Below are 23,742 nucleotides of genomic sequence, written 5' to 3'. Positions count from 1 at the left end.
ATGACATGCTTACATAATACATCTATAATTTTGAGAAAGAACAAGGTCATTGTCAGCCTGGTGTTTCAATCCTAGAACCATGGAAAACATGTTTAATTGTCATATCAAAACACAGATTCAAGCCAAATCATGTCTCCTTCTGTTTAATTTCATCTGGTTTTAATTCTCTGGAAAATAATTGTACGTTGGCAGATTTTCATCCAGTTTGGCCAAAACTTTCAATAATAACAATTTATTAAACATATAACTATGCTGATACCATATTATGGTTTCCTTTTACTATGTATTCAAGATATATCCTTTTTATTTTCAAAAAGCAACAAGATTTAGCTGTCAGAACTTCCATGAGTATCAAACAAATTGGTTAATTTACAGTATTTTATGTTTATTATTTCCATAATACCTTCTGGCTAGTTGTCTGCCAAGATAATAATGGAAATGAAGACTAACATCCTGAGTCAACTACATGGAAGTGTTAAAACTCCTCATCTACAGCATGTCAACGTTCAGAATCTTGTGCAGGTCTCAACAACTTGAGATCTGATAATAAATAGAGCTTTACTTGGAAACTTCTACTAACTGACAAGACAATCAACTCGTTTATTAGGCTGTTTTTCTGTAACCAATATCTTTACTGCGGTTACAAATCCCAGTGAAAACCAGGCATTCCTTGGTGATGAGTTCATGAGGTAAATCTTGGAGCTGAGATTCATAGGCCTGTGGTGGTTCAGATGTAGTCCAAAGGGAGGAGCAGCCTCAACAACCACAAGGGATTTGACGTGCACGTTGTCATCTTTCCTCGGCCCACCCATCTCATTCTGCCCCATTTCTTCTTCATGTGGATGTGGTCTAAGTAGATGATGCTTGTCTGTCTTAGTAGGTTCCAGAGAATGGGGATGTTTGAAAACATAGGGGCCTCTTTCATGATTATGTAAAAAAAAACAATTATAATATGGTAACTAACAATGACTAAGTGTATGTAGGTGTACTGCCTCAGCAGGATGTGGTAAGAAAATCAGAGAGAGATGGATTTCTGTCCACTGGACTTTCAGTGTGTCAGTTTTGCCATGACATATCCCAGGTTCCTTAGTGTGTGGTCTTCTTTGGTGTCTTGCCAAATTTGGCATCAAACCCGAGACCTTAAATGAAAAAGCACATGATACAATTAAGACAGTAGAGGTGTCAAGTCATCTCATCAACCAAAAAGAGACTTCACTACTAGTTGAGGCCTATGAGCTCTAATGGAACATTTCCATAAGCAGCTGAAGAGCAGCTCAGCATTTCAACTATGAGGTGAAGCTTAAAGTTACTACAGACACATGAGCACATGGGAGAGAGAGATGAGAGCGAGTGAGAGAGAGTGAGAGATAGTCATGACATCAGAGATTAAGAGTTAACAAGTTAATGTTGTTACTCACCAAGGAACACCAGGATAGTGCCGACCCACTGCATGGTGTTGAGGACGTTGCCGAACAGAAGGACAGAGCCCAGGATGGTAAAGAACTTCCGTGTGGTAGTGACGATGGAGCAGGTGAGAGGGCCGAAGTACACCACAGTCATGAAGATGAAGGTCTAAGAGAGGAAGAGGAGTGAATGACTGTTACTATAAAATACCCTCTGCAATGAGAATGAGAGCAAAATAGCGAAAGTCCACTCTAAACCACATACTGGCACTTATCCATAAGAATCACACGCATGTGAACCAATTAAAATGTAGAATGTGATTTGCAGACATGGAAATGTTTTCCTTTTAACACACAAACAGTCACACCCATGTGAGACCCACCTGGCCTAAAGCACTAGTTATTCCAAACAAAAGGATGTTCCAGAAAATGCTGGGGTGACGGTCTGTGAAGCTCAGGAAGTCCCATACCTCACCTGTCCACAACACCCCTGAAATAAAAACACATGGGATAATTTACTTAAAGTGACACAATTCAGCATAAATTTATTTATTTTTTCCTGCATGTAACAATTGCTTTTTTTTTATTTTTAACCTTTATTTAACTAGGCTGTTTGATTCTTATTTTTTAATCTCAAGTTATAAGATTGGTTAGCCTTTTCTTCTGCTACAAATGTGGGGAGAAGTCAATGAATTACTTTAATTGTTTTGGAATCAAACCCATGCTGAGATTTGGTTCCATGACTTTATGCCTGTTCCAAAATCAAAATCAACAGTGGATTAAGGGCTCCCCCTACTGGTACATGAGCAGTAACAGCAGTTGAATTGAACTGGGGAAGTGGGGACTGCTTTGGCCAAAACTGAACAAAAAGTTTCTGATAAAAGTAAGGCTGTAGAAAAGCATGAGATTGGGACACTTAGACTGAGAAGGAAGATCTGAAATTAAGATATTTTATTGAATAAATAATGGTGTATTTAGTAGAGACTGGGAGTTGGCAGAGATAGAGATACATAAGAAACAAAGCAGAAAGATCAGACAAAGTGTATATTTTCACACTAGTGAGGGACAACAGGTGTCTCACCTATTCCCAGCACCAGGGTGGACCACATGTTGATGTTGAGCATCATGTGGTTGGCACTGGTCTGGAAGAGATTCCTCATGTGGTCCTGGGCCACACCAGTCAAACCGTCCATGGTCAGAGATAGCAGCTAGGATACAGGGAGAGAGAAGGTCACATTTACAAACCCACAGAGGCACAGACAGCAAATACACATATAGGCAGAGAGAAACACAGATGAGGTCACAGAGATAATACCACAGGCAGATGAGGACAGTTACACTCACCAACAGGATCTCCCCGAAGCCGAAAGCAGATTCTGTGGAAGTGACACTCTTGTTGGGTTTATAGAGGAACAGGGCCACTCCGCTGACAATCAACAGCACACACAGGTACTTGGCCAGTGGGTATTTCTTCCTCAGTACAAATACACCCAGAATCATCACTGTGGAACCAAAGGCAAAGGGATGTGAGGGGCAGTTATCAGCAGCAGCCATCACTGGTCTATTGGGTTGATGTGCACATAGAAAGACAAGTCAGCCAGGGGGTAAAAACCATGGCTGTGTAGATTAATGGGCTGCACGTGCTCAAGGGATAAGACTGGTCAGTGTATTACTATAGAACACACTAACCTTAGACAGTGTTTACATATTGCAACATACTGGGTGGGACAAAGACTAGGCTCATGTACTTATTGTTAGCATGAGACTTGCAGTCATAGGTGTCTGCATGGGGAGACAGAGACTCACAGCAGGTGCATGCAAATAGAATGTATGTTCATTAAACAGGGACACTGAGTTTTGAAGGGCTGATGGGATGTGTAGTTTAAAAAAGGTGCAATATGCAGAAATCACACAGATATTTCCTGGTTGCTAAAATTCTAATAGTTTGTCAAATGTCAGTGTATGTGACAAAACAAGCCATGTATAGTGTAAATAATCATTGTACCATACAAAACCCAAAGTAAAAGATGCAAAAACAAAACTTAAGATAGGGAAGGATATAAATAGTGCACATAGAACAGATATACCGCTTCTTAGACTGGCTTGCAATGAGAATGGCAAATCTATAACTCATATTTCAATGTGAATTTGGTTCGGTCACCCAACAAGTTACATATTGCAGCTTTAAAAATGGTACTGGAAATGCAAATAAGGGAGTCTGGCTGACACTGAAACATGACACACTGCTGCAGTAAGAGGCCATGCAATAAAATAAGGCAAACTAACCCCTCAAACCTGCACTGGTCACCAAGCCAAAGGCTGCATATGACTTGTTAATTACATATTCAGGTGTTGAGAGTGGGGTCAGGATGAGCAATAATATAATTATTACACCTACCTGGGATGGGCTTACAAGACTTGCCCAACACCTGTGACAACAGAGGTTGTTTAGATATTAAAATAATAAAATATCACAACAAATTATGATGATGACAGCAAGATACTGTATGGGCTGAGGGATAAGACTGACCTGTGTGGGGTAGTTGACATACTGTAGGGCAGAGTTGCTGGATACCATGGCTCCAAGATAAGACAGGGAACACACTCCATAGAGCCAGCTCTTGGTGTGGTCTGGTCTGGAACCCTCAAAAAACTGAATCACTAATGGGGAGCAGGTAGAGAAGAGACATCTATAATACATGGAGATTCAATACCAACAGACCATTGAAACACCCACGGGGGCAAGATATTTTGGAGAGAACTGTGTTGGACAGAAAGTGAAAGGCCACAATTGATGACTATGTGTGGTTTACTCACAGATCTTGGCAAACCCAGCATTGATGATGCATTGGATGAATACCAGCGTTGTGGCATAAACAAACTTCTCCTTCTTCTCCCCTCACCATACTGTCCTCGGGTACTGGGTAAATCAGACAGACAGCATTATGACAGTTTATCAGTGCAACCACTCATGTTAATCCAGAGTTAATCCACTTCTTATTACATATAAAACAGGTGTGACACACAACAACACACAGGCCTTGATATTCAGCAAGGGAATTATTTGTTAATTAAACTGTGGAGTATCTGTAGACTATAAAAAAGAGAATGAGAGGGCAGTGTGAGGTACTAGTAGTCTGCTCTGGTTGACTACAGATACAAATCATCACTGGAAACAAGATGAGATTCCTCACCCTCGAGTGACATACCATTCAAGACAGATCTACATATGGGATATAGTTTTTTTTGAACATTTTCAGCTCTGTAGAGTTGGCTCGCCTACATTTAATAATGGCATGAAATTGTTGCACTACAGCATCACCAACTGACATATGTGCACAAAGAAACAGGCAAATAAAAGCAATGTGCATCAAGAGCTTATGTTTTGAAATCAATGATGTCGCTCGGATGTCAGACCAGGAAACTACTTACATTGTTTCTTGTAATATGCCATAGTAAAAATAACAAACGAAGACTCCGAGGAAACAGACAATGAATCGTATACGCTCGTTCTGCAGTAGCGAGGGCTTCCCCGCTCCCTTTCCTGCAGCCATGCTGTCCTCGAGCTGTCCAGGTATGGAAACCGATACAGATCCGATCCCCGTACCCCTCAAAGCAACGTCCCGCTCCACAATCTCAGATATCACAAGCCCGGAAATGGTGACGCTATAACGTTACCCTAACTGGGCAGAGTTGCTAATGTAACTGCAGATCAGTCCGTGGTTCCTCTTCAAATATTTAGCTAAATGTCCCTGTTAGCTAGCTGACTTTGCTAGGTAGCTAACGTTAGTTAGCCAACGTTAGATTGGTGGGTTGGTTGTTAGCAATTAGCAAAATCCATCATTGTCGCCAATCCAGCTGTCACGGTATAGTGTTGACTCCGGAATATATGTCCTTAATTGCAGGTCTCTCGTACTAGCAAACGTTAATCCTGTCCCGATCCAGGTTATGTCAATGGCATCCCATTCAGACAATTTTCCCGGTGGAAACCGGAGTGTAGTTGTTTTCATTGAGATACGTCAGAGAACAAGCTGGCTCAAAGACCTGTGGTTCATTTGGAGCCCTCAACGGATATGCCTGAGTTTGTAGCTACCATACCATTCATATAAAACAGTTGCTGGCAGAACGCAGATGCTACAATTTTATAACTATGCATGAACCATGTGATTTGTTTTCTCATTTGAATCAACTTATATGCAGCATACATACAAGTTCTTATTTTTGTAGCAAAAGATTCAGTGTAAATTTTCTTATTTTTGTTTATGTATCAAAATATTCAGCTGTAATATATATGTGATCTATACTCTTTGAATTATTGTTCATTTAAATGGCAGTCTACACAGACGACTATTGAAAACATTTGCGGGGCTTTCTCGAACTTGTCGCGTGTCTTTTTTCGTACTGGGATGTGGATGGATTCTATTGGTTCAAATAAGGCAACAAACCACTAGATTCGGCCATTGAAACAGACGGACGAGAGAATGGGCGGGGTTTCTACTCCAGAGACACAGCGACACGTGTGAAGACAAATTTAACAACATTGTAATGCACCACATTTTAGCATTGTTCAATAATCATGACTGAACCCATTCACTATTGGTTTAATGTCCATTTAGTGTCCACTGTCAAACTAAAAACATGTTTAAACAACTTCAATGCTTAAAACATTAAATTATACAGAAAAGTAAAGGAAGAACACCTACATATTGGTGAAACAATGTCATTTTACACCACAAAACAGTAAGGTAAAACGTATCCGAAGCTGGGGGAAAAGACAACTATGTAGAAATGATTCAGACTGTACCTTTACATCAGAAGAGAGCAGAGGTTCATGCTCATGCATGACACTACATGCATTTCAAACTGATATAGGAACAGCCACTATTGCCATAAACATTGCTCCTCATCAACCTGAGCAAGGGATAGGTCAAGTCACAAAGTGAGTACTCCTTAGGTATACTCACAAACCAACTGTAAAAACATTCTACTAGGCCCTAAATATGGGAAATGTCTATCATAATGAACAATTACTTCACAAACTGATTCAAAAACAATACATTCACCCTCATCAATGGGACAAGAGAATAGAAAGACAAGATCCAAATTCATGATAAACATTGGGACCCAGAAATGGACATACCCCATTCCATCTTTTGTCTTGCCCATTCCCCCTCTTAATGGACACACGCAATCCATGTCCAAGACTTAAAAATCCTTCTTTAACCTGTCTCCTCCCTTTCATCTACACATTTGAAGTGGATTTAACAAGTGACATCAACAAGTCATGGCTTTCACCTGGATAGTCTGTCATGTTTTGTATACCTCCAAACATTTACCTATGTATATGAATACATAAGAAAAAATTGAGCCATTTTTTAATAAATTGAATACCTGATTTCCCACCAAAATGTCTGAACAATATCTGATTTGATCAAAAAATTCTAAATGTTTGGAGTATCTTCATTCATTGTCCAACTGTTATATATATTTTTTAACCTTTTAACAATTTTGCAGACCCTTGCTAACTTATGGGAATGTTAAATAGACATATGGAAGTCTAATGAACACTTAGGTATTGTGAACAAACGTTCCATGAACTATATTTTGGGGAAGTGATCCGGAAGCCAAATGTTTTGTCCAGTTATGATCTCCTGCATGGTGTTGATGAAGCTGCCTTCCAATACCACATTTGATGTGGCATCCATACTGTATGTGTATTTTCTTACAGGTTTGTGTGATGGCAACAATGGACATAATCCTAAATGTTTGTAGCAAAGATTATTGTTAAACTATATGAATGTAATTATTTTTTAATGCAAAATGAGTGTCATAGTCCTACTAAGCAATATTTCCATGACGAGTTGAGCACTTAGAAATGGTAGATGTTGCTAGCTAGTATACTGACAGAGTCAGTACAATTCAGACATGCACTATTGACAACTGACTGGCCCAATTAACTTGTTCTTCAACTTTCAGTTCAAAATGTTCATGAGAATGCATAGGTATTGTAAAGGGAGATTAATAATCAGGGTATGAATAACATATTAACTATTTGGAGTGCACACATACATATGGGGTATGGTAGTAACGTAAGGTGCAAGACGCACCGGTTTGGGTCAAGAACTGCAACGCTGCTGGGTTTTTTCACACCCAAAAGTTTCCTTTGTGTATCAAGAAGGGTCCACCACCCAAAGGACATCCAGCAAACTTGACACCTGTGGGAAGCATTCGCGCCGACATGGGCCAGTATTCCTTAGGAACGCTTTGAACACCTTGTAGAGTCCATGCCCCAACGGTGGGATGATGTACATTTTCTTTTGTGTAGGTCACGCATTTTGTATATATTTTGTGAATAAAAAATATAATTATATGTGCCACAGTTGCATACATACTGGGTGTATTTGCATACATCAATACATTTATATAAAAGGGTAGAAACAGGGACGCAATCAAAAACGCATTTAAAATCAAAACGCATGGCTCGAGATCACACCGATCAATGCATTTCATTGTTGAATCAAAACGCATGGCTCGAGATCACACCGATCAATGCATTTAATAAAATCAAAACGCATGGCTCGAGATCACACCGAACAATGCATTCTTTATACTGTTGAGATCATACATAATATTGGTAAAGTTCTCGGTCACCTTTCGCGGAGCAAAGACATTTTAGGGACCGGGGAGAAAACACAATAACAAAATGTTAAGGGAAAGATGTTCTGCCCAAATGACATCAGTTTGATCGGCTGTATGGGGTAAAGCTGTGAAAACGACCCAACGTGTTTCTGATAAGATTTCAGTTCGGGTTTGATGCATTTTTTATGTGGTTGAAATACTATCAGCTTTTATGATGAAGACAGCACCTCTACAGATGGTATCTGAGCATGGCATTCTCTCAAGAATAAATCATATTTCTCCACTCCTGTTTCAAATTTAACCCGACATTTAGTGTATAATTTTACTGCAAGAAATGCTTAATTCTGCAGGAGTTATGGTTAAGGCTATGTGAGAGGTTATAGACCTACAAGTCAGTGCCCAGATTTCAGTTCCCTTGACATGCCATAGGCCAATTTGAAGTTCCGTCTTGTAACTGTCAAGTGTGTATAGCGCCTCACAATCACACACACACACACACAACACTGCTATCATCCTCTTTTACCACTTCACCAAATCTTTTCCAAACATGACTTTTCTGGCCCCCTCTTCTCTTTGCTTTAAACTCTTTTGTCTTATTGAATTAAAACCTGAACGATGTCCTTTTTGCCTCCGTGGATTGATAACTTTCTGTCTGTTCCCAAAAGTATTACTTGGCGATTGGCTGTGTGGGCTATTTGGCGTGCCTACAGTTAAGCCCTGCATGTTAGGTTTATGCACGAATACCAGATAGCCTAAAATAATGAAAGATGTACCTCAATGCAGCCTTTATAAATTGCACAATAATTACACATTTATGGATTTTTTTAAAGGTATTATTTCTCTTTATTCAACCAGCCTGCCACCCACCACACAATATTGAATGACTAAACCCATCCACCCGGAGATATAACCACGGGACTGCAGGTTATGAGTCAACTCAGGCATCACTAATTAGTACATCTCTGACTCCACGCTCTAGCTATAACAAATCTAAGGGTATCAGAGCAAGGCCAAGTTATGTAGAATGAAAATATGTCACACAAACATTTGTACAATTTATTTACTCCCCCTAACCAAGGGGGCAAGTGACTATCAATGTACCCAGAGCAGCAAGTCCCTCTGAGAATCAGGATAGAACACCAATGACAGATTTGATCCTGATCCCACAGAGAACCCACTGTAGAGGTCTCTTTTTGTTGATCTTAGTTGAATAGATCTGGAGGCTTGTCATAACAGTCCCTGACAAGGTGGTGGCAGCCATTTTGATTTAATCTATTAGGATAAATCCATCCTCATTAGTCTGAAAACAACCATCTCCACAGTCACATGGTGGTTGTGTCCTGGAGGGGTCCACTCATGTAGCCCCCAACCGAATGCCCAACTGTCTGGTAGGGGGCAGAGCCTGACCTGAGCAGCCTGTGACAGGCGAGACTGACAGGCCGCGGAACAGGAGGTCCATGGAGGGCAGCAAGGGCTTGAGCAGACTGACAGGGCAGAAGGCAGAGCCTCCATGGGGAGTGAAATTCACCTTGTTGGGGTCAGGGCAGGATACCTGGAGGAGAGGCTCTCTCTGACAGGGAGACCTGGGGTTGAGGGACAGAAAGAGATGATTAGCCCAAATCATTTCTAATTACACAAAGTCGGTGCGTTTCAATACTCACATAGCCTCTTCACACACAACGCGTACTCGCTCACAGCCTTCAGGGGGCTCTCTCTGGAAGGAGTAGGTCTTGTTGGGACGAGGGGAGGAGGGCTGCAACAGGGAGGGGTCCAGAACAACTGGAGAGGGGTACACGGTTTCACAGTCCACAGGGTCTGCACAGAGCAGGAACAAAATGATTTAAAAAAGGTCCACTATGGTATTTAAGTCATTCAAGTCTAACAAACCATCCATTTACTCACCTGGCTCTCCCATGGGGCAGGGAGACTGAGATGGGGAGAGCAAAGCAGGGTCGAACGAGGCAGGCGAGGGTTCACTCTGGGTACCACTGCTGCACCTCTGGGCAGGAACTGGAGCTCTGTGGCCATCTGGGACATCCAGGATCTAACAGGGGAACATGGAGAGGGTACGGTGAGGCTATGGGACACTGGCCATTGGAGAGAAATAAGAGCTAATTGGCTGTCACTAGAGGGATCCAGTGGATCCATAGAGGGTTGAGATCATGGATCTAAGCCAGCCGGTACCCAAGCAGATAGGCTGTATTTAAACATGCTCACCTTGTGCTGGTCCTCAGGTGTCTCTGACACAAAGACCCCCTCCAGCTCCAGGTTCAGACCTTCCACACTGCGCCGCAGCCGAGGGGCCAACCTGCTCAGGGGCACTGTCTGGGGGGGGGGGTCACCAAGGTCACATGAAAATGGAGCACAGCAGTGTTTATGGTCTGATTTGATCTGTTCCACACAAAGGGGCTTGAGTGTGAGGGTATGTACCAAAGGCCATGTAGCTTCGCGTACGAGTGTATTCCTGTCAATGTGCATTCCTGTCATAGCGTGGCGATGGTGCAACCAGGCAGCTTGATGACACCAGCTCCTAAGAAAAGCATTGCTGTTTTTCTGGCCCTGTTGCTAACGCCTCTCTACTCTGCCTGAAAACTCAGGAGGCCGACCATCAGTGTTCTGTGTCAGTGAACACTCTGAACACCTCCTGGGTCACACTGTCTGCATACATGATCTTACGTTACAGTCATCCAGGGGACATTCAAAATCAAAAATAACATTTTAAAATTTAAGTAAACAAGTTGCAGTATAAATAAGGACGGGCTCAGAGTACAGATCAAATCCACAGTATCATGGGGAGGGCTGTATAGGACGTACCTGTGTAGCGCCTGGCACATGGCCTCCAGGTAGGGGGTGGTGGGGACGCTCATATCCTCCAGAGGGAGGGGCGTGTCGGGAGCGCTTCTGCAGCTGGTGCTTGAGCTTAACCACCTGAGGCCAAGTCATAGAGGGAAAAGGACTTAGAAGAGACGCTCGTCTTTCAGAGGAAAGAATGAGGGGAGGACTAATTCAACAGGGAGAGAGGGGTGTGACTGGCCGAGTCTCTGCAGACAACAGGAGAGTAAAAATAGTCCCATCTCTGAGATTTACTGGTGTTTGATTGACAAGCTCCTGGTTAAAGGACCTTTTTTAGTAAACATTTACATTCAAAGAAAGTACTCACATCCCTCAAGTGTTCAGCGCTGCCCCATGATGCTGAGCGTTTGTGTCCGCCAACACTTCTTCTTCCCCGAGTCTCCTCTGCCCAGGAGCTGGGAGTCTATGGAAGGAGCAGGGTTGTTATAGTAACCAGCCACACGTTGCTTATACAACTCTGCACACACACACTTTCTGAAAAACTAAACTGACTTGAAAATAGTTTTTTGCTGTGGAAACTATGCAGATCGGATTGGAGTCAGACAGGATTATGTTCTTGTCGATCATTTAACGACACAACTGGTAACTTTATCTACGAGTTCTAAGATTGACCTTTCAGTAGAACATTACAGAGCGGTGAACCCATTTTGCTCTTCTCTCACTGTACAATTGACACCTATGGAAGTGAAACATCACCCGAGCTACATGATTTGACTAGAGTACAGAAGTGGTGCCCTACAGCTGTCAGGCACACCTGCCAGCTACACAGCTGTGCAGAGGCAGAGAGGCAGGCGAAGAGTAAACCACTGTTGCTGACAACACCCCCTACAATTGAGTAAAACAAAAACCACAGCAATGCAAATACACAAGGGACACACGTCAGCTACAGCAGCACAGACACAGTTTAACATTAGTACACAAAACATGTAGACCGACAGCTGCATTCACACAGAATAGGAGGCCGCCACAGAGTTTGGGTAATCAACATGGTGACATCCTGTGCTGTCCCTCCTTCATTCATCACAACTGAGCTCCATGTTTTCACATGCAAGATGAGGAGGAAGAAGAGAGAGGACAGTGGAGAGTTCCTACCGACATAGGCCCCACTCCTCTAATGCCCACAAGCCCTGGGGTGAGCGTTGCTGGGAGACGGGAGGATGTGGGTGTGTGGCGGTCTATCTGCTGAGCTGCCCTCCCTTGTCTCCACACTCCTGCTTCACACACAGCCTGGACAGGATCCTCTTGCTGATGGCCAAATTCACCTCAACATCAATTTATTTTTTCCTGTTCTGCCTCCCCCTAACTTAGCTATTTTCTCTGGGCCTCCTCTCCTCCAAATGCAGGTTCCTCTCCAGGTCACGTTTCCCCAAAATGCAGTCTTCTCTCTGGGTCTAGTCTCCTAGAGCTCTCAGTCATCTCACAGAGTTCCACACTGATGTCATGACGCACAGTAGTGTAACAGAGTCGGTCCCACACTATAAATGACAAAAAACCTTGATGCCATCTTCCGCCCAATCTGGTGGAGCAGTGGTCAGACATTGTGGCTAAATGTGTCATGGAGGGACAGTCAGTTACCCAACCCTGTCAGTGTAGTGTTACTGCTCCCCCCACCCCACCCTTTACACCAAACATGACCGGAGAGATCACAGGGACACAGGGCTATAAAAAGACCCTGTCAAAAGGTGATGGAATGTTCTGGGTGTCTTACACTTGAATGCCAGTTCAGCCTCGTGTTTTATTTGATGTAGATTTACTTTGTAATATTACAAAGGGGTTTTGAACCGGTTACTACAAATTGTTTAGATTGGGTCTCTCTCTAGTTCGTGTGTTTGTGACAGAGGGGAACTCCCCCAAATCCACAAGAAGCTGGTTGTATGGGAAAATGTGACAGTTTCATTACTGAAGAAATGAGATAATGGCAGACAATAGGAGACAGTTCTATCATCTTAAATAAAGCAGGGGGGGGCTGTATAATGAGGTCGGGAGGGGTCTGTTCTGTACAATACAGGGAAGGGGGTTTGTTCAGTATAAACTGTGTCAAGATTGAGGGCACCGTGGTGGAGTGTGGTTAGGTTAGCCCAGGCTTTGTGCACCAGATGGGGGGTGGATACAGGGGCAGGGGTTGGTTGAGGTTGAAGAGACAGTAGAGGATGAAGAGAACAAAACAACTATATCCAGTTGGCTGCCTTCCACTGCTCCTCAGCTTCAGAATGGAACTGCTAGACACCTGCAGCACCAGCCTCAGATAGCCTCACTTGGTCTTTATATTACAGAATAGGACAACAGTGTTCATAACACACATTTTCGTGGATTAGAAGTCTGGCCATTATAAGCAACAACGGTGACAAATTGAATGGGGAGCTACAAATGGCATTTTTATTTTTTACCCCCTTTTCTCCCGGTATCCAATTGTTAGTAGTTACTATCTTGTCTCATCGCTACAACTCCCGTACGGCTCGGGAGAGACGAAGGTCGAAAGCCATGCATCGTCCGAAACACAACCCAACCAAGCTGCACTGCTTCTTAACACAGCGCACATCCAACCCGGAAGCCAGCCGCACCAAATGTGTCAGAGGAAACACTGTGCACCTGGCAACCTGGTTAGCGTGCACTGCACCCGGCCCGCCACAAGAGTCGCTAGTGCGCGATGAGACAAGGATATCCCTACCGGCCAAACCCTCCCTAACCCAGACGACGCTAGGCCAATTGTGCATCGCCCCACGGACCTCCCGGTCGCGGCCGGCTGCGACAGAGCCTGGGCGAGAACCCAGAGTCTCTGGTGGCACAGCTATCACTGCGATGCAGTGCCCTAGACCACTGCGCCAGTGCCCTAGACCACAAAAGCCATTTGTAGGGCCATTTGTAAGAGGCCCTACAAATGGCTTTTAAGCAATATCAATACAGGCTTGACAATAGTATATTCCTCTCGGTTTCAGATCTATAGGAGTTAATGGCTGTTTATGTTAAATTCACATTTGGGCTTTGACTGAGTCCGGTGAGTTTACCTGTGTGGCCTTGTCATTGACACAGGTGACTCCTTGGCTCTCTGCTTCCTTGGGCCACCGGCCCTGCAGATATGGTCCAACAATTGTATCCAGGGACAGGGTGCGACGAATGGTCGGCTTTGGGGGGCGAGACTTGCTCCTGTCGCCTGAAGGAAACAGCCAAAAGATATCACATTTACTGATATGAAACGTTTCTGCTTTATACTGTGAGTGTGTGATGAGGTCAATATTTGTAACAGAAGACAGATGCTAATCTTGTATGGAGGGCTGTTTTGTGTGACGGTGCCCCAGTTTGACAGCATATTGGTCTGACAAACTAAATGCTCAGCCTACCAGTGCAACGTAGTTGGAACAAATAGTCACATCATAAAAGGAGGCTCAAAACTACTTTAGCACCAGCAGGAGTTCATAAAATGGCTTCCCCCGGCCCCCACCTCCCCTCGTAGGGCTTGATGAGCTCGTAGTACAAGTAGGTGTGTATTGGCAGCTCTTTGTAAGTAATCTCTGGCAGGTGTGAGCCAAGCCACTGAGCCTACAGCAAAGCCCTCCAAAGACATGTTGCACAAGACTGGCAACGAGTCTACTCCCGAAACCTATTCCCCAACTCATACCACTTCCCTCCACCCCACTTCCCAGGGCAGACAGGATGTATAAATAAACACCACAGAACAAGCACTCGAGTTACTGGTGCATCATTACAGTGTACTGTTGAAACACACTGGAATTACAGGCCACAGGGCCCAAAACAAAGGTTTCTTAAAACCTCTATTGACATTGTACCCTCTCATGTGCCAGAGGTAGGTAGTGTAATTAAATTACACTCTTAAAACACCTTCAGAGAGTTCAGGATCAATTAGAGCTGGGGCAATAAAAATAATAACACTGACCATTTAACAAGGCCATTTTACTGATTAAAATAATCACGATATGTAGCGTATACTAAAGCTATGTGATGTTTGATAGTTGTCACCAAACCCGACGCATTAAATAGAAAATGTGCTTACTCTGGCTCTACCAAACAGCTCAAAGATACAGTGTGGGTAGGGTGGTCTACACGATGAGATTAAAATGGATAAGAGCGAGAATATTTTTATGTCAAAACGGCAGTCAAGCATCAATCGTGTCACCAGAACAATACCCTCCATCTATTGGAATGGAGCGTCAAGATGACCATGCACTATCATCACCCTGTGAAGTTCAGAACTTATTTCATCTGTAGCCTAATAAACTGCATGGTTTCCCCCAGTAATAATGAGAGGACCACACACACACACCATATCATCTCGACTCCAAGTTGACTTCAATATGATGGTTATTCATTAGAGGCTGGTGGGAGGAGTTATAGGAGGATGGGCTCATTGTAAAGGCTGTAACGGAATTAATGGAGTCATACATGTGGTTTCCTTATATTTGATGTGTTCGATACTGTTCCATTTATACCATTCCAGTCTTTGCAATGAGCCCCTCCTATAGCACCTCCCACCAGCCTCCACTGCAGTTATTATATCAATATTTGCTAATAAAGGCATTTCCACTAGTAATTCTCACATAATACATTTTACTGACACAAAAAGATCCCACCATTTCAAACAAACAAACTGTCGGCATTTATAAAATTGTACAGAAACTACTTGTAGTGACTTATTTTTTATATGGTACCATTAGTCGCATTAATATGGTATAATATATTAGATGGAAACGTGGTTAATCAAATCGTATTAGTCACATGAGCCGAATACAACAGGTGTAGACCTCACAGTGAAATGCTTACTTACAAGTCCATAATCAACAATGCAGTTAAAAAATATGAATAATAAATAAAATAACAAGTAATTAAAGAGCAGCAGTAAAATAACAATAGCGAGACTATATACAAGGGGGTACAGGTACAGAGTCAATTTGCGGGTGCGCCGGTTAGACGAGGTCATATGTACATGTAGGTAGAGTTATTAAAGTGACTTTGCATAGATGATAACAGAGAGTAGCAACGGTGTAAGGGGGGGTGCAAATAGAAGCCTCATGGACCAAGACTTGCCGCTCCGGTACCGCTTGCCGTGCGGAAGCAGAGAGAACAGTCTATGACAAGGCTGGCTGGAGTCTTCCTCTGACACCGCCTGGTATAGAGGTCCTGGATGGCAGGAAGCTTGGCCCCGGTGATGTACTGGGCCGTTCGCACTACTACTAGTGCCTTGCGGTCGGAGGCAGAGCAGTTGCAATACCAGGCAGTGATGTAACCAGGATGCTCTCGATGGTGCAGCTGTAGAACCTTGAGGATCTGAGGACCCATGTCTCCTGAGGTGGAATAGGTTTTGCTGTGCCCTCTTCACGACGGTCTTGGTGCGCTTGGACCATGTTAGTTTGTTAGTGATGTGGACAGCAAGGAACTTGCGAAGCGCTCAACATGCTCCACTGCAGACCCGTTGATGAAAATGGGGACGTGCTCGGTCCTCTTTTTCCTGTAGTGCACAATCATCTCCTTTGTCTTGACCACATTGAGAGGTTGTTGTCCTGGCATCACACAGCCAGGTCTCTGACCTCCTCCCTATAGGCTGTGTCATCATTGTCAGTGATCAGGCCTACCATTGTTGTGTCATCGGCAAATTGAATGGTGGTGTTTGAGTCGTGCCTGGTCATGCAGTCATGAGTGAACAGGGAGTACAGGAGTGGACTGAGCACGCACCCCTGAGGGGACACTGTGCTGAGGATCAGCGTGGCGGATGTGTTGTTACCTACCCTTACCACCTAGTGGTGGCCCATCAGGAAGTCCAGGATCCAGTTGCAGAAGGAGGTGTTTAGTCCCAGGGAACTTAGCTTATTGATGAGCTTTGAGGGCACTACGATATTGAACGCTGAGCTGTAGTCAATGAATAGCATTCTCACAAAGGTCTTCCTTTTATTGAGAACTCTTTATGATGCCATTCCAATCATTTGTGATGTAATAAAAAAAAGCATGGATGTAACTGACAGAACTATTTATGATGTTCCAGTTATGTGGTGTAATAATGAATTGGAAAGAACATGACATTTTCAAATTAAGTAGCAAATTTCTGTTTTTAAAACACTTCATTTTATAGGGTCCTGCAGAGACCCACAGCAAAACACAAGCTTGAGCAGGGTGGGGGATGGTTGATGCATGGTGGAAATTAGGCTATATTCACTGTAAATCGGTGTTCTGTTTAGAAAAATTGAGGCCAGAGGCTACTGCACGTAAAATAGACCCATGTAGCTAAGCAGTAAGATACTATAACAGTTCATCATTATAGATAGACAGCAATAAAAATGCAAACTCCAGCGACATTCCCACCATAGTGTAATATTTGGCAAGTGACATTATTTGGCACCAAAATTAGAATTTTTATTTACCAGTCTTGGAATCTTTGCAGCGCGGTTGTGCTTTGTTGTGAAGCTGGAATGGGACAGTGGCTCGAAGTGGTTGTAGACAAGGGGTGCCCCCCCGAGCCGCTTCACTTCTGCACGACATCCCCCCCCGCCCCCCCAAGTGCAAAATGAAGGAGCCGAAAACACTTCGACTTCAACAGGCAGCCGTATCAAAGATCACAATCAGTAGTTTTAGCTACCTCTTCAGTTTAAATTAGCCAGTATTTCAATATTTATGATAAGTATCCAACATGGTTAGCTTCTTGCTAGCAGCCAGCCTTCTTTTGTGATGACCATGATTTCCTCCAACTTTTCTCTCGAACTAAAATAAATACATCTAAAATATTAGCCCTGCATTCAGTTCACAACAAAACTATTACATGCCCAACATGATCATCCACCGTTGGCTATTATAACTTTACTTTATGTAAACTATCAGGCTACACAGTTGACAAAATATTGCCAAATCTTGTCTAAAACTGACAACAGCTCAACGAGCTAAATTCTCGTGTCCAATTTACTTACAAGTGGGCGAGGCGAATGACACATCCTTGATCTGGTTGGGTACTGAAAAATACGACTTCCCTTTTATTGGTCATAAAATCTATCTATCAATCAAGGGTCTGCCCTCAAAAGTCATATTGTTCCCTCCTCGTTGATTAAATCTCAAACCAGCCGTGTACACCAGGGCCCACCACTCCTATGCCTTTGCCCCCACAATACATTCACACACATTCCTCTTTAATGTTCGAACATTATGGATTAAACTCCTTATCAACACGGATTTAAAAAATATAAAAGCAACATGCAACAATTTCAAAGATTTTAATTTGTTCGTTCATATAAGGAAATCAGTCAATTGAAATAAATTAATTAGGCCCTAATCTATTGATTTCGCATGACTGGGAATACAGATATGCATTTGTTGTTCACAGATACCTTTTTAAAAAAAGGGCAGGGTGTGGATCAGAAAACCTGTCAATATCTGGTGTGACCATTTCCCTCACACAGAGTGACACATCTCCGTCACATATAATTGATCAGGTCTGTTACCCTACTCCTCTTCAATGGCTGTGCAAAGTTTCTGGATATTGGCTGGAACTGGAACACACGGCTGTATATGTTGATCCAGAGCATACCAAACATGCACAATGGGTGACATGTCTGGTGAGTATGCAGGCCATGGAAGAACTGAGACAGTTTTAGCTTCCAGGAATTGTGTGCAGATCCTTGTGACATAGGGCCATGCATTATCATGATGAAATATGAGGTGGTGGTGGCAGCAGATGAACGGCACAACAATGGGCCTCAGGATCTCATCACAGTATCTCTGTGCATTCAAATTGTCATTGATAAAATGCAAATGTGTTCGTTGTCCTTAGCTTATGCCTTCCCATACCATAACCCCGCCGCCACCATGGGGTACTCTGTTCACAACATAGACATCAGCAAACCGTTCACCCACACAACGCCATTCACGCCGTCTGCACGGTACAGTTGAAACCGGGATTCATCCATGAAGAGCACACTTCTCCAGTGTGCCAGTGGCCATGAAATTGAGCATTTATCCATTGAAGTCGGTTACGAAACCGAACTGCAGTCAGGTCAAGACCCTGGTGTGGACGACGAGCACGCAGATGAACTTCCCGAGATGGTTTCTGACAGTTTGAGCAGAAATTCTTTGGTTGGGCAAATCCAGTTTCATCAACTGTCCAGTTGGTTGGTCTAAGATGAGTCCGCAGGTGAAGAAGTCAAATGTGGAGGTCCTGGGTTGGTGTGGTTCATGTGGTCTACGGTTGTGAAGCCTGGTTGGACATACTGCTAAATTCTCTAAGACCACGTCGAGGTGGATAATAGTAAAGTTAACATTAAATTCTCTGGCACAGCTCTGGTGGACATTCCTGCAGTATGCATGGCAACTGCACGCTCCTCAAAACTGGAGACATCTGTGGCATTGCATTGTGTGACAAAACTGCACATTTTAGAATGCCATTTTATTGTCACCAGCACAAGGTGCACCTGTATAATGATCATGTTGTTTAATAAGCTTCTTGACAATCATCCACCTGACAGGTGTGGCATATCTTGGAAAAGGATAAATTCACGAACAGGGACGTAAACACATTTGTGCACAACATTTGAGAGAGAAGCTTTTTTGTGCATATGGAAAATGGCTGGGTTCTTTTATTTCAGCTAATGAAACATGGGACCAACACTTTACACAAGACATTGACAATATTGGATCAACTTTAGTGTTAAAAAGGCCAATATACAAGCCAGAATGTTGAGTTCTGTTCAGATCTTGCAGCTTGCCCATAGATCTACCAAATTAATGTTAGCTGATGCTGCTGAAGTAAGACATTGAAAATCAGAGCTCTTATCATATATTCTGAAACAATATGACGCAACAGACCTGCGTTGGAGAAGAAAACAAATCAAATGGCCAGTAACGCTTCAGTGATCTGCTCCAAGGGGCCTCTTATACAGTTCAAACTACCCAGGTTGAGGTTCAATTATTATTGTTTTATTAAATCGCAACCGCCAATATGGAACCTCAGCTAACATAGTATGTCACTGGAAGACAGCATTTTAACCATATAATTAGGAATTAGAATAGTATTTAATAGGATCTCTATGACTAATGACAGACTCAATTTATGAATACATACTGTAACGAGGCAAATATCCAGACGAGATCATGATGAATTGGTTTGAACTAGCATGGACCTATTCAAAGACTTTAGTAACAACATTGGTTTTAATGTTTGCAAGACAACTCTACAAGAGAATGACATCATTAATTACGGTGTGAGCATGTATATTATTATTTATTATCAGGGATGTCACTGTCAAATCCATAGACAGGGGTCTCTGCTTATTCCTCTCTGGTCTCACCCAGCTTTGGGCTGTGGCCCCCCACTGGACTGAGATGGTACAGGAAGTAATCGAGCATGTACATTCTGACTGGCTGAACGTAATGGAAGGATACAGATGAATTGGAGCAACAGTCTGGACCCTGACAGAGGGAGAAAGAAAGGAAAAAAACAGATGAGCAGGAAGCTCAATGGCACTGAAGGGAGGTCATTTGATATGTGTTCTACTGAGAGTGAAGACCTACTTACCACTTTGGAAGGGTAATAGTTGTACTGGTGGAACCATTTGGGCAGTATGTCTTCGGTACAGAGAAGTTTACCCAGCCACAGGGGGTGGAAGGTTTCCCTGTGTTGGTGGTCTCTAGAGTCCCCTGCTGGGACTCCCATCTTCTGGAGGCAGAAGCCCAGTAGTAGGTCCTCTGCAGAGGTGGACTGGGTGCAGGTTCCATGGTGCAGGGCCCTGACGTAGCGTCTCACAGACTCGCGGCTCAGTACATAGCCAGCACCACCACTCATGTAGCCTTGATGGACAAAGCGGCGAAAACGTCTGCCCAGATACACAGGCTTGTCTGGGCTGAACCGAGACAGGAGCAGACGCAAGTTTTCCACAATTACATAGGTGTCATCATCAGCTTTGAGGAACCAGTCAGCCTTGTCTAGGTAACTGGAAATGGAGGGAAAGAGGAGGGGTCAAAGACAGAGTTTGTCTCCTTCACCAGCACATACAAATAGTGCTTTCATAACACATTCCTCACCCCTTGACCTTTCTTACATTTTGTTGTGTTACAGCCTGAATTTAAAACGGATTAACCCCATAACCCCATAAAGTCGAAGTGGAATTATGTTTTAGAAATCTATGACAAGACTTCATAATGGCTGTCTAGCAATGATCAACAAAACTTAAAGATCTTTAAAAATAATAATGTATAAATATTGTACCATCCAGGTGTACAAAGTTCTTAGAGACTTACTCAGAAACATTCACAGCTGTAATCACTGCCAAATATGATTCTAACACGTATTGACTCCGGTGTGTGAATACTCATGTAAACGAGATAATGTTTTTAGAATTGTTTGCAAATTTATGGGACCTTGTGTGTAGATGAGTGACCAAAAAAAGAGCATCTTTACATAGGTCACCTGACTGACAGTCTATCATCAGCCCATCCATCCACATTGCACTACAAACATTTGGTAAGTATTCAGACCCCTTCACTTTTTCTTACATTACAGTCTTATTCTAAAATTGATCAAATTATTTTTTTTCTAAATCAATCTACACACAATACTCCATCACAAAATAAAAACAGTTTTTTATACATTCTTGCAAATGTCCAAAATATAAACTGTAATATTACATTTGCATAAGTATTCAGACCCTTTGTTGAAGCACCTTTGGCAGCAATTACAGCCTCGAGTCGTATTGGGTATGATGCTACAAGCTTGGCACACCTGCATTTGGGGAGTATCTCACATTATTCTCTGCAGATCCTCTCAAGTTCTGTCAGGTTGGATGAGGAGCTTCGCTGCACAGCTATATTCATGTTCGATCAGGTTAAAGCCCGGGATCTGGCGAGGCCACTTAAGAACATTGAGACTTGTCCCGAAGCCACTCCTGCATTGCCTTAGCTGTGTGCTCAGGGTCTTTGTCCTGTTGGAAGGTGAACCTTCGCCCCAGTCTGAGGTCCTGAGCGCCCTGGAGCAGGTTTTCATCAAGGATATCTCTGTACTTTGCTCCGTTCATCTTTCCTTTCCCTCGATACTGCCTAGTTTCCCTGTCCCTGTCACTGAAAAAAATCCCCACAACATGATGCTTCCATCAGATATGATGCTTGGCATTCAGGCCAAAGAGTTCAATCTTGATTTCATCAGACCAGGGAATCTTATTTCTCATGGTCCGAGAGTCCTTTAGGTGTCTTTTGGCAAACTTCAAGCGGGCTGTCATGTGTCTTTTACTGAGGAGTGGCTTCCGTCTGGCCACTACCATAAATAACTGATTGTTGGAGTGCTGCAGAGATGGGAGAATCTTCGAGAAGGACAACCATCTCCACAGAGGAACTCTGGAGCTCTGTCAGAGTGACCATCGGGTTCTTGGTCACCCCCCGATTGCTCAGTTTGGCCAGGCGGCTAGCTCTAGTGAGAGTCTTGGTGGTTACAAACTTCTTCAATTTAAGAAAGATGGAAGCCACTGTGTTCTTGGGGAACTTCAATGCTGCAGAAATGTTGTGACCCTTTCCCAGATGTGTGCTTCGACACAATCCTATCTCAGAGCTCTACGGACAATTCCTACAAGCTCATAGCTTGGTTTTGCTCTGACATGCACTGTCAACTGTGGGACCTTATATAGACAGGTGTGTGCCTTTCCAAATCATGTCCAATCAATTGAATTTACCACAGGTGGACTCCAATCAAGTTGAAGAAACATCTCAAGGATAATCAATGGGAACAGAATGCACCTGAGCTCAATTTCAAGTCTCATAGCAAAGGGTCTGAATACTTATGTAAATAAGGTGTTTCAGTTTAAGGTATTTGCAAACATTTCTAAAAACCTGTTTTCACTTTGTCATTATAGGATATTGTGTGTATATTTAATTTTATAGATTTTAGAATACATCTGTAACAGAACAAAATGTGGAAAAATTGAAGGGGTCTGAGTACTTTCCAAATGCACTGTAGATCTCCTATACCACATGGATTCTAGACCACCAGAATCATGTCCTCCATCAATGTGAGAGAGATTCGGAGAACATACTGGTGATGTGGGAGCATTACCAGTCATGCAGTAAGTTGAAAGCGGCCATGGTCTTATTGTACAGGTTGGCCCGTCCCTCTTCTGTTGCCAGAGCCAGCACGGTCCCAGGGAACAGGAGATCCGGCTTAGAGCTCATGAAGAGCAGTGTGTCACAGCGAGGCCCCCAGGTGTTCACTATGTGTTTAGCTCTGGTCCACAGAGTCTGGGGTGAGGTCAACACCCAGCAGAGCAGTCGACCCGAAGAAGGGGTGGGGGAGGGAGGCAATGGCGAGAGGACTGAGGCATTAGTGGCAACAGCAGAGTAGTGTACTGAGTGAGAGAGACAGAAAGAGAGAGAGATGATCATGTGGCTGAGTGTATTGGAGTTATTCAGAGAGGTGTAAAAAAAATACTGTAGCTCCAATTTACCTGAAGGGAGCTCACCCAAGAGGCTGCTGGTCCGTGAGGACAAGGGCACTGTCTCCTGAGAGATCTGATATGCTTTGTAGTAAGCAATGGCCATGAAACAGAGACAGAACCCCAACACAAAGCCAGCGCAGAACATAAAATCCAAGAGCCTGGAAGGCTTTGAAGTGGACTTAGACATAACCATCTGCACAAGACAAAAATCATATTGTAAAAGTAATGTCTCGGTTTACAAAAAAAGAGCATTCGCAGACTAAGTCAATCAAAAACCAATCTGGTTTATAAGAAGTTGCAACAAGGAGACATATCCAGCACAGAACATGTCTAACTGACATCTTGGAGACTGGCCCTTATATACTAATCAGACAGCACCAAATGTTCTTGTCACAAACGTGGGCCTTCAATTGTGTAGGCAAAACTTAACGTCCCTCGTC

At 43.3% G+C, this 23,742-nt stretch overlaps 3 protein-coding genes and 1 pseudogene across 4 annotated transcripts in view; all 4 read right to left on the bottom strand.

The window, feature by feature from the left end:
- Positions 1-23,742, bottom strand: part of rundc3aa (RUN domain containing 3Aa) — a 49,983-nt gene that overhangs the window by 5,809 nt on the left and 20,432 nt on the right. The window lies entirely within an intron of this gene.
- Positions 952-5,383, bottom strand: LOC135554460 (solute carrier family 35 member B1-like; annotated as a pseudogene).
- fam117aa (family with sequence similarity 117 member Aa) lies at positions 8,871-17,381 on the bottom strand. The gene is given in 9 exon segments (XM_064985696.1): positions 8,871-9,441; positions 9,444-9,625; positions 9,704-9,857; positions 9,945-10,086; positions 10,260-10,367; positions 10,857-10,970; positions 11,203-11,298; positions 13,901-14,046; positions 17,264-17,381. Coding segments are annotated over 9 exon segments (1,137 nt in total). The 3' UTR covers positions 8,871-9,364.
- Positions 20,154-23,495, bottom strand: LOC135554828 (glycoprotein-N-acetylgalactosamine 3-beta-galactosyltransferase 1-like). Its single transcript, XM_064987277.1, has 4 exons — positions 23,327-23,495; positions 22,924-23,212; positions 20,401-20,815; positions 20,154-20,294 (listed from the first exon to the last, which is right to left on the bottom strand). The coding sequence occupies exons 1-4, from the start codon at positions 23,493-23,495 to the stop codon at positions 20,154-20,156; spliced, it is 1,014 nt and encodes a 337-aa protein (XP_064843349.1).

The sequence above is a fragment of the Oncorhynchus masou genome, chromosome 14 (genome assembly GCF_036934945.1).
Source record: "Oncorhynchus masou masou isolate Uvic2021 chromosome 14, UVic_Omas_1.1, whole genome shotgun sequence".
In the NCBI taxonomy this organism is placed as follows: Eukaryota; Metazoa; Chordata; class Actinopteri; order Salmoniformes; family Salmonidae; genus Oncorhynchus; species Oncorhynchus masou.
This window is presented reverse-complemented; position numbering and strand designations above follow the sequence as displayed.

Bases quoted from the DNA above. Each gene is read 5' to 3' on its own strand.
- LOC135554828 (XM_064987277.1), bottom strand. From the start codon at position 23,495: ATGGTTATGTCTAAGTCCACTTCAAAGCCTTCCAGGCTCTTGGATTTT. The intron at 20,816-22,923 runs GTAATGCTCCCA...CTCCATTTCCAG, and splicing joins TTCAACTTACTGCATGACTG to TTACCTAGACAAGGCTGACT. The intron at 20,295-20,400 runs GTAAGTAGGTCT...TCCCTCTGTCAG, and splicing joins ACTATTACCCTTCCAAAGTG to GGTCCAGACTGTTGCTCCAA.